This window comes from Drosophila pseudoobscura, chromosome X, assembly GCF_009870125.1.
Source record: "Drosophila pseudoobscura strain MV-25-SWS-2005 chromosome X, UCI_Dpse_MV25, whole genome shotgun sequence".
NCBI lineage: Eukaryota > Metazoa > Arthropoda > Insecta > Diptera > Drosophilidae > Drosophila > Drosophila pseudoobscura.
The window spans coordinates 23,911,895-23,922,464 of record NC_046683.1 but is presented as its reverse complement, the minus strand read 5'-3'; the positions used below and the strand labels follow the sequence as shown (position 1 = coordinate 23,922,464).

At 54.1% G+C, this 10,570-nt stretch overlaps 2 protein-coding genes across 4 annotated transcripts; both read left to right on the top strand.

Moving 5' to 3' along the window:
- Window positions 1-360: 360 nt before the first annotated feature.
- On the top strand, window positions 361-8,852 carry LOC117184745 (uncharacterized). 3 transcript variants are annotated; one of them, XM_033383569.1, is made up of 2 exons: window positions 361-823; window positions 7,483-8,852. In XM_033383569.1, exon 2 carries the CDS (start codon window positions 7,501-7,503, stop codon window positions 8,446-8,448), a length of 948 nt encoding a protein of 315 aa, XP_033239460.1. In that variant the 5' UTR covers window positions 361-823; window positions 7,483-7,500; the 3' UTR covers window positions 8,449-8,852. The 3 variants fall into 3 exon arrangements, with proteins under 3 accessions (XP_033239460.1, XP_033239459.1, XP_033239461.1); XM_033383568.1 differs by lacking the exon at window positions 361-823 and adding an exon at window positions 1,873-2,058; XM_033383570.1 differs by lacking the exon at window positions 361-823 and adding an exon at window positions 7,323-7,414.
- Window positions 4,494-7,487, top strand: LOC117184744 (uncharacterized). The gene has a single exon (XM_033383567.1). The coding sequence runs from the start codon at window positions 4,531-4,533 to the stop codon at window positions 7,411-7,413; it is 2,883 nt and encodes a 960-aa protein (XP_033239458.1). The 5' UTR covers window positions 4,494-4,530; the 3' UTR covers window positions 7,414-7,487.
- Window positions 8,853-10,570: the final 1,718 nt, after the last annotated feature.

Sequence of the window (10,570 nt, the reverse complement as noted above, 5' to 3'; positions counted from 1 at the left end):
CGGAGATGGAGGTCGTTATCGCGGCCGAGTATGCGGGCGAGGTCGGCGTTGATGAAGCTTCGAAAGGCCCCGGTGTCAACCGTGGCTTCCGCGTGCCGTCCTCCGATGGTCACTCTCGCCATTATCCGGCCGTCGTGCACTTGTAGCGGGTTTCTTAGTTGGTTGTCTGAGGAAGCGTCGTGCCCGGCTGTTCCCGTGTCAGCTGGGGACGCGAGTCGTTTCCTGACGGGTCCCGGCGGCAACATCCCACGGTGCGCGTTCCGCGCCTGTCCCATTCCCTACAGAAGAGGATCGATGGGTTGATGCAGTCGCGAGAAACATGTTCAGCTTCTCCGCAGCGTCGACAGGCTGCGTGTGGGTTTGCGATAGGGGTGGTGATGTTCAGGCCAGCAATGGACAGTTTCCGGGCACTGTGCCGGCTCCGCGCGCCTCGGTCCCGGCTCGCGCTCGCGCGCTCGGAGGGGCGCTCGGATCCACAATCCACGATCCACACGGCGCTCACGGCAGCACAAAGGCAGCATAAAGCATAGAGCATAAGGCATAGAGAGTTAGTTACGTTTTCACCCCCGCTTCAACCTGTCGACATACCGCGCGAATACCGAATCAATACATGAACAATATATATATACATATACACACAACGAAACCCAGCGGCCTTTCCTTTCTGTGACGACTGCTAGGAGGGTTACTGGAACATACACCTCGCCGTTGGATAATTGATCCTCGATCCGCTCCACTACAAACATTGGTCCTTCGAGCCGGATCTTCGCCTTCCCCATAAGGAGAAGCTCACCCCAGCCAGCATCGGCGGATCGCTCCAAGTGTAAGATAAGTACAACCCTTCGATTGTGCCCAACACCAGTGCAGTGATTTTGTGCGAGTTTCCCATCCCAGTCCGAGTGCCCGCGGCATACATATGTACATATATGCCTTTCTCGCTCTAGCTCCAAATTAAACCATACTTCGTTCTGCCAACGGTTGTGGCCTCCTATTTCTCCAAAGGTTTAATTTGATCCGAGCTAGCTCCTGCGTTCCTCCTCCGATCCAGTGCCCACATTAATATATACATAGCTGTCTGTAAATCATATTCCTACCGCTCCCAGCTACCAGCTGAGCTTTCGCTGCTGACAACTGCACATGCACACCAACATACATACATATGTACATATGTATGTGTAAGCAACGCAATCCAAGCGGCTGGCAACAAACAAAAAGACATATTCTTGCAATTAATTTGGTGTTCATTCCGTGCATGCTCAACGGGTTACAGTTCTTTCGTTTGTTTTAAAGAATATAGAATAACAAATCACAAATCACAACCAATCTTTATTTAACTCATTATATTGCCAATAAAAATAAAACACGACTCCATACATATCATCTTACATATGCGCACGCATTTTCAACTAACAACTCTTGCACATCTGTATATACATACATATATTGTATTACCTCATAAAACGGTTACTCCGTTTTTTTTTTTTTACCCGTTGTTTCAATCTCGTCAAAAGGGGGGGTCGTTAATCCAAGCCACGGTACCTAGCACTTACACCCATACACACACACACATACAAGCAACAGCAGCGACGCATTCTGTTCATTTTTCCTTTCGCTTTCGCTTCTCCACCGTTTGCTTGCGTTGTTGTTGGTGGGAGAATATTTTTCGGTGCCGCGCTTGACCGTAACGGAACGCCAAGTGACGCGCTACCCTGCTTTTCAAGGGTATATTGTTTTGAACATTCGTTTTGTAACCGACTCTATATAGGGGGACCTTGTGCATCAATATCATTGCTCATCCATTAGTCGCTCTTGGTTGGACATTTTTTTTTTGTATTTGATCGTAGTATTTTATATTTATATTCCGGCCACGGAGCCCGACTTCTACTATACAAATACTCGCGATAAATTCCGCCAAGGCCACATATCCACGGTTCGTCGTTCAAAACTTCCACTTCTCCATTCCGCTCACCTGCTTTGCGACTCTGATACGCGTTATCGCAAATCCATCAGCCAACCATGCCCACTGGTGATAAGAAATCTCGCAAGAAGTTTAAGCGGGTGAGTTCGCTGAGTTTAACCCATCCACCCAGCTCCAACGGCTCAATCGCTACGCCCACATCTTCCCGTCCGTCCCCAACTGAGCGAGGTCCGACCACGTCCAGGGCTCACGCACCACATGCCTTTGAGGCCTTGTTGCTCCCCTCGGTCGTCCCTCGCACGGTTCCGAGCACTATGGCCCAATCGGCCGCCAGTTCCGCACGGTCTAAGTTTGCCTTGGCTGCAAGCAGACTGACACGCTTCGACCAGAAGCTCAGCGCTCCAGATGCTAGCACACCAACCCGCTCGCTCTCCCAAGTCCATCGAGATCAACTCCGAAGCCTGTGGGCGAAGGTGGACGCGGAGTTCGAGGCCTGTGTGGAGGCGATAACGGAAGTAGATCCAGAGGAGGTAGCTGACGTCCAGGGGATGTACGATGACTGCTACGCGGTCTACGCGCAATGCCTTGCCGAACTGAACGATCAGCTCGAACCCCCGACTGTCCCTCACACGCCTCAACTGGCCGTTCAAGTGCCGACGTCCGGCGGTTGCCGTCTTCCTCCATGTGACACTGAAGTTTTCAGTGGGGACTATCAGCAGTGGCCCACGTTCCGAGACCTGTTCACCGCCATATATATAGAGAACCCTAGGTTGGCTCCAGTAGAAAAACTGTTCCACCTCAACAAAAAAACAAGCGGTGAGGCCCACGACATAGTGGCACAGGCTCCACTCACGAACGAAGGGTTCGCGTCCGCATGGAGCGCCCTCCGTGAGCGTTTCCAGAACAAGAGGCTGATACTCAAAGCCCAGCTGAAGATCCTTTTCAGTCTGCCCCAAATCCGCACCGAGTCAGCTGCAGCGCTAAAAGAGCTTCAGAGGGCCGTCCACAAGTGCCTTACGACACTCAACCACTCCGAGGTCTCCACAGACAGCATTTTCGCTGACGGAGTGTTAGTGTACCTCATATCCGCGAAGTTGCCGAAAACGACTTTGGAGCTTTGGGAGCAGTCCGTGACCCACAAGTCCGAAATTCCCACCTGGCACGCTATGGACAAGTTCCTGGCGGAGCGGTACCTGTCTCTCGAGGTGACCGAGGACGGCCATCCAGGCATGGAGACTCAGGCTCACTCCAGGGCGAGTCTACCCATGTCAGAGAGGTCAAAGGGCAATCCCAACCCTTTCCGTTCCCAAGAGAGCCCTGTTGCAAGGCGGGTTCACTCTTTCGGAACAACTGTGGATCCGAAGCGGAGAGCGTGTGATCTTTGCTCCAAAGAGAACCATCCGATCCGGGTGTGCCCTCAATTCCTTCAGATGAGACCTGATGCTCGCTCCAGCTATATTAAGCAAAAAATGCTTTGCTTAAACTGTTTCGCAAGAGGGCACCAGATTCGTGAATGCCAAAGCGCCCACAACTGCAACACGTGTGGAGACCGGCATCATACGCTGCTGCACCGTGGCACTCCAGTTTCCAGCCAATCCGTGCCCAATTCCGTACCACTTCCGACTCCTGCCGAAGCTCAGCCTAGCGTTCAGAACTATTTCGCCTCCGGCAAGAGGGCGGTACTCCTAGGCACGGCTATTATTAATATTTGCCACATGGGGACAAATTTTCGCGCCCGCGCTCTAATCGACCCGGGCTCCGAGGCGACGTTCATTACGGAACGTCTCTTCCAGATCATTAAGTTGCCATTCCGACTCGCCCAGGCACAGGTCTCGGGCCTCAATCAGACAATATCCGCTCAGTCCAAGAAACTCTGCCATTTTTCCATCCGTTCCCCGACTAAGCCGGGCTTACACTTGGACGCCACAGCCTATGTCCTGCCCGAACTATCAGGCAGCCTTCCCTCCCATCCGATCCCGCAACACTCGTTGCGAGACTTGCCAAACCTGCCATGGGCAGACCCGACATTTTACGAAAGCTCACAAATAGATGTCCTGATTGGTGCCGACATCCTTCCATCCATCCTCTTGAGCGGCTCACAGACGAACATCTGTGGATCTCTCCTCGGACAGGAAACCATTTTCGGGTGGGTTCTTACAGGCCCAGTGCCAAACACGGTACAAGGCCGGGTCGCATCCTTCTCCACGCAAATTTCCACCGAGCCAGAGACTCCGTTGGACAAACTCCTCACAAAGTTTTGGGAGGTGGAGGACATTCCTACTAAAATAGAAAGCGAATCGGATTCGTACTGCGAAAGAAATTTCCTCCGAACTACGTCAAGAACGCCAAGCGGGAAATACGTCGTCACGTTACCGTTTCGCGACCCAGATCATCCCGGATCAGATCTGGGGTATTCAAGGGCAGCCGCGCTGGCCCAGTTCCTAAGAAACGAAAATGGCTTGAAAAGAAACGGTCCCCTACAAGAGCAGTACGACACCGTAATCCAAGAATACCTAGAGCTTGAACATATGACAGAAGTTCCTCCGACTCATGGGTCATGGTCATGGTGGTATTTAACGCATCCAGCCCGTCGACCAACGGTGTGAGTTTGAATGATCTTCTGCACGCCGGCCGGAGGGCCGGTCCTCCAATCTGACTTGACCCTCCAGATCCTGAAGTGGCGCTATTTCCGGTACGTTTTCAACGCGGACATCACCAAGATGTATCGCCAAATTTGGGTTGACCCGAAACACACCCCTTTCCAGCGAATATTATTTCGAAACAAGGAGGGACTCATCCGCGACTATGAACTTAAGACCGTAACCTTCGGAGTCAATTGCGCTCCTTTTCTTGCCATCCGAGTGTTGCAACAGCTAGCAAGCGACGTCCAGTCCAGATTTCCGAAAGCAAGTCGCATTATCCGATCATTCATGTATGTCGACGATGTCCTAGCCGGAGCGGATTCTACCGATGAGGCTCGACTAACGATCCGCGAGTTGCAGGCCGCACTTAGCTCTGCAGGTTTTCCGCTGCGGAAGTGGACTTCAAACCACAAAGCTATTCTGGCAGGAATTCCGAGTGCTCATCGTCTCCACACAGATTTTCTGGAGATGGAGGAAGAGAGCACGGCTAAGACTCTCGGGATTCGCTGGAAAGCGACTTCAGACGAGTTTTTTTTTGTCCCTCCCGAGTTGGCGCCTGAGTCGTCATACACCAAGCGAGCAGTTCTGTCCCAGATCGCAAGGCTGTTCGACCCCGCGGGGTGGTTGGCCCCATTCATTGTTCGGTCCAAGATCTTCATGCAAGAAATCTGGTTGCAGGACCTGGGATGGGACGATGAGCTTCCAAGCGAGATGCGCCAGCGCTGGCAAAGTTTCCTGCGGAGATACTCCGCTCTCGACCAAATCCATATTCCAAGATGGGTCGGCTCCCGGCCAGCGGTAAAAGTCGAACATCATGGGTTCTGCGATGCATCCGAGAGGGCTTACGGTGCCGCCATCTACGTCCGCATTGAGGTTGACCGTTTGGTCGAGGTGCAGCTTCTCACAGCGAAAACGCGAGTCGCACCCGTGAAAACCGTGTCGCTCCCCCGGTTAGAGCTTTGCGGGGCAGTGCTTTTGTCCGAAATGGCGGCGGCTATCCTGCCGAATATGCCAACAGCAAGTACGAGCTGCTATTGCTGGACCGATTCCACCATAGTCCTCGCCTGGCTGGCAAAGCCCGCGTGTCACTGGACCACGTTCGTGGCCAACCGAGTGACTAGGATATCTCAAGCGACCGATATTGAGAAGTGGTGCCACGTTCCATCCGAACAGAACCCCGCGGACTTAGCCAGCAGAGGCGTGCCGTTACAGGAGTTGGTGGAGAACCAACTCTGGTGGCATGGACCAACTTGGCTGCAGAAGGGCCGAGATCAATGGCCGGCACCAGTTAATAACTCCCCCGTTATGACCTTAGAGCAGCGAACTGTAAAAGCCCATTTCGCACTCAACCCAGCCGAAGACTTCCTCGAACGATTCTCCAATCTGGAGAGAGCTCTACGAGTCCGTGCATATATCCTGCGCTTCACCAAGCGCTGCCGGAAGTTAGCCACCGCGCAAAAGGGCCATCTTACGAGCGGCGAAATTACCGAAGCTGAAAAAACTCTTATCCTAGAGACGCAGCGTAGAGAATACCCCGAGGAGTACCGCTGCCTAAGCGGTAAGCGGCCAACGCCAAGGTCAAGTTCTATCCTGAACATGAACCCTTTCCTAGACCGCCATGGGTTGATCAGAGCATGCGGCCGTATCGCAGGCTCTGAAGTGCTAAGATACGACGAACGACATCCGATCATTCTCCCATATAATTGTCAATTGTCTCGCCTTCTCGCGCAATTTACACACCGGATAACTCTTCATGGCGGCAACCAATTGATGGTGCGCCTCATTCGATCAAAGTATTGGATTCCAAAGGTTCAAAGGCTTATGAAGGGGGTTGTGAACTTCTGCAAGGTCTGCGTTATTCACAAAAGAAGGTTGCAAACCCAAATGATGGGAGATCTCCCAACCGAGCGGTCGTCCTTTTCCAGACCGTTTACGCATACAGGGATTGATTACGCGGGTCCTTTCGAAATACGGAACTATACAGGGAGAGCATGTCTGATCACGAAGGGGTATGTGTGCGTATTCGTGTGTTTTTCCACAAAGGCGATACATTTAGAACCCACGTCCGACCTCACCACCGAAAAATTTCTCGCCGCCTTCGCTCGTTTCGTCGCAAGGCGCGGATGTCCACAGCGTATCCATTCAGATAATGGAAAAACCTTCGTTGGTGCAGCAACCCTGCTTTCCAGTGACTTCCTTGACGCGTTTAAGGACTCGGTGACTGATGCGTATAGCCATCAGCGGGTTTCGTGGCGCTTCATCCCACCAGGAGCTCCACATATGGGAGGCCTATGGGAAGCCGGAGTGAAGAGTTTCAAAACTCTCTTCTACAAGGCCACGTCCACTCGGAGGTATACGTTTGAAGAGCTTTCTACGCTGCTCGCGAAGATTGAAGCGTGCCTCAATTCCAGGCCGCTCTCACCGATGTCCGATGATCCGACGGAGCTGCTAGCCCTCACTCCCGGGCACTTCCTTATTGGGGGGCCCTTAATGAGTACGGCCGAGCCCGAAATAAAGGGGAACCTTAATTCGATCATCAATCGGTGGCAGCATTTGAAGGCCCTCAACCAACAGTTCTGTCAAAGGTGGAAGGAGGAATACCTCAAGGAGCTCCACAAACGGACTAAGTGGCAGACGCCGACGCCAAATCTGCAGGTTGGCGATATGGTAGTCATCAAGGAGGATAACCTGCCGTCCAACGAATGGCGGCTCGGAAGGATAACTTCCGTGTATCCCGGTGCCGACAACAGGGTCCGTGTGGTGGATATCCTTACTGCCCGCGGTACCCTCAAAAGACCGATTGTCAAGGTCGTTCTCCTGCCAGTAGAACCCCGTAGTTCCATCCAACAATAACGTGAATGTGCACTTGTCCCATTCACAGCTCCGTACTAATACTTCTTCGACTTCTCTATTCCATCCTAGTTCCATCCTCATCCAGACATGGCCCCACGGATCCGCGCCAGCCGCACCACGGAGAGCCGGCGTGATCGAGGGATCAACTCGTACCGTTGCCGGGTCTGCCGAGGAATTCATCCGCTACGGACCTGTCACCATTTCCTTCGCCTGAGCCCTGAGAAGAGACTCCGAGCTGTCCTCATTAACAAATATTGCGGAAATTGCCTGGCCCACCAACACTCCGGCCAGGATTGTCGCAGTGGCGGGCTGTGCCGGGTGTGTGGCAAAAACCACCACACTCTACTCCACATACCGTCGTCTCGTCGTCCAGTCCGCTCGGCCTCAGGAGCATCGTCGCCATCTACAGCGCCCCACGTCAAACGCCGACCTCGGCGTCCAGCCCGCTCAGCCTCGGCTGCATCGTCGCCATCCACGTCGGCCCACGCCGACCGCCGCCCGCGTCTCCCCGTGAGCCGCCCCGTGGCAGGGCCCCCGGCACCATCCGTCGACTCACTTCTACAACATCGAAGCCTCATCCTACTCCCGACGGCGCTGGTGGTCTTGGATACGGGTTCCAAAAACTTCGAGACGGCGGCGCTCATCGACCCATGCACGCCGGTGAGCTGTATTGACGACTCCTTGGCCAGCGCCTTCAAGTTGCCCACCACTTGTGTGGGGGACGAGAAAGTGTGTACGGCGGTGATCCGCGCCAAAATGGGCGACTTCCAGTTGGAGACGATGCTCAAGGTCGAGCCCCGTGTGCGCATCCGCACGCCTATCCGACAGCTGAGCGATTCCGTGCGGGCGCGTTTCGGTGACCTGAGGCTTGCCGATGAACAATTCCATCGACCGGCGACAATCTCGCTCATCTTGGGAGCAGATGTCTACCCGAAGGTGATCCAGCCCGGGTTCCTTGCGCGTGAGGACGGCCTGCCGGTGGCCCAGAGCACCGTTTTTGGATGGATCGTGTCGGGGGCGTGCACCCAGCCATAGGCCACCCCATTATACTTTGCAATCCTGCAAGGGGGGGGGAGGATGTTCAGGCCAGCAATGGACAGTTTCCGGGCACTGTGCCGGCTCCGCGCGCCTCGGTCCCGGCTCGCGCTCGCGCGCTCGGAGGGGCGCTCGGATCCACAATCCACGATCCACACGGCGCTCACGGCAGCACAAAGGCAGCATAAAGCATAGAGCATAAGGCATAGAGAGTTAGTTACGTTTTCACCCCCGCTTCAACCTGTCGACATACCGCGCGAATACCGAATCAATACATGAACAATATATATATACATATACACACAACGAAACCCAGCGGCCTTTCCTTTCTGTGACGACTGCTAGGAGGGTTACTGGAACATACACCTCGCCGTTGGATAATTGATCCTCGATCCGCTCCACTACAAACACATTCTATGTGCCGTTTCCTGTGCTGGAGCGCCGGCCTGGTGCGGCTTCCTTGCGGGTTCCGAGGTGTTTCAGTGAGGTTTTCGGAATTGGGCCGTTTTGTTGTGCCGTTGGCCGCGTGTACCTGGGTGGTTGACGAGGGGGGATGAGGATCGCTGGTACGTTTCGTTCCTGGATGCTCTCGAACTCTGTGGTCAACATTGTTAATTGCGTCAGACTTCTCAGTTCGTGTCTTCGCACGTACAGCTGGTACGCCGTGAGGGTGTTGTCATAGATCCGGCTAAGCTCCTTGGCATCGTCATACCCGGCGTGGTGCATGAGTAACCGGAGCTCGATGACGAAATCCTTGAACGGGTCGCCCATCGCTTGTTTGCGGTCCCTGATCTGGTCTTCCAATTGCACGAAAAAGGCTAGGAATTCCTGGTGGAATTCGACCCACCAGGCGCTCTGGAGTCGGCTGGTGCGGAACCAATGGTTGGCTCGGTTGGTGAGGAGCTCTGCCATGGCTCGCGGCAGATAGTTCATGTCTACCCCGTACGAGAGGGCACGCTCTTCCAGTAGTTCGACGAACGACAGTGGCCGTCGAACTGGATTCCCCACTTTCGGATCCGTTCCGCCATCTGTGCGGCGTGACTGTAGTACTGACCGTCTGTGGGGCCATTTCCTCCTGCTGTTGGCAAGATCCTTCTCATGGGCGAAGGCCTTGGCTCCGGGGGCGGGGGCTTCGGTAGATCTTCGACGGTTATCGATGTTGGTGAGGTGCTGGCTTTGCCCGCCATGACTCCTGGAACTTGTAGGCTGAGTTTGGGGTCCGTCTTCCGCATCTCTGTTAGTGCTGAGATGTCGGGCTGGGGCGATCTGGCTCGTCCTGGCGATCTGGCGTACTGCCACTCGAGCTCTGCCAACCTGACCCAGGCATCGTGTTCGAGGAGCCCGGCGACTAGTTCGGCGAAATTTCTCCGCAAATCTTCCACGTTACCCTCGTTATTCCTCCGCGAGGGACTCCAGCTCCTCTCGGCGACGTTTGTGTATCCAGCCGGTACTCACACCTGGGTTGGCGACGAATTCTCCAGTGTAATACCCACTGGGCTGTTCCTCTGTATGGGATTCCATCGCTCCGATTGTTACTCGAGTTGGCTGTTTCGCTGGGCTTGCGCTTTTCCTACACTAGGGCACTGTGTCGAGCTTCGCGGCTGACGCTTCGAATTTCTTCTCAGGGGTGACGGCACTGTTTGCGTTTCTCTGTCGCTGTGTCGCGCTTTCGTCTGCTCGTTGCGCAACTCTTGCCGTTGGTATTGCGCGAGGTCGGGGTTTTCTTCGGGTTGTTCTCTTATGTTCTTGCTCTAGTGGCCGTGGGGTTTTATTCCACAAACCCTCGCTGACGTTCCCTTGGGTCCCTGCTCGGGCGCCACTTGTGATGGACATATTTCAGGCTGAGGTAAGCTCAGTCCCGTCCATGGGTCAATCCACAAGAAATTTGTAGAAATGGATGGAACCTTAAGGGCGGCGTCGGGGGGTGGCCTATCGTAGAGAGGTGGATCGGGGCTGGAGTGAACGTCGCTCGTCGTGCATACGAAACGGCTGCGTGGAGTCGGGGCGGGTTGGCGTCGGTGCCTCGACTAATTGGAGTGAACTTACGCAATCGGGTGTTTTTACTTTGATAGTTTGATACTTTATTGTACTTCCTAGTGGTTTAAATAAACTTATTTTTAAT

Coding starts and splice junctions, on each gene's coding strand:
- LOC117184745 (XM_033383568.1), top strand. CDS start 2,017: ATGCCCACTGGTGATAAGAAATCTCGCAAGAAGTTTAAGCGG. Junction 2,059..7,482: donor CTCGCAAGAAGTTTAAGCGG/GTGAGTTCGCTG, acceptor ATTCCATCCTAG/TTCCATCCTCATCCAGACAT.
- LOC117184744 (XM_033383567.1), top strand. CDS start 4,531: ATGATCTTCTGCACGCCGGCCGGAGGGCCGGTCCTCCAATCTGACTTG.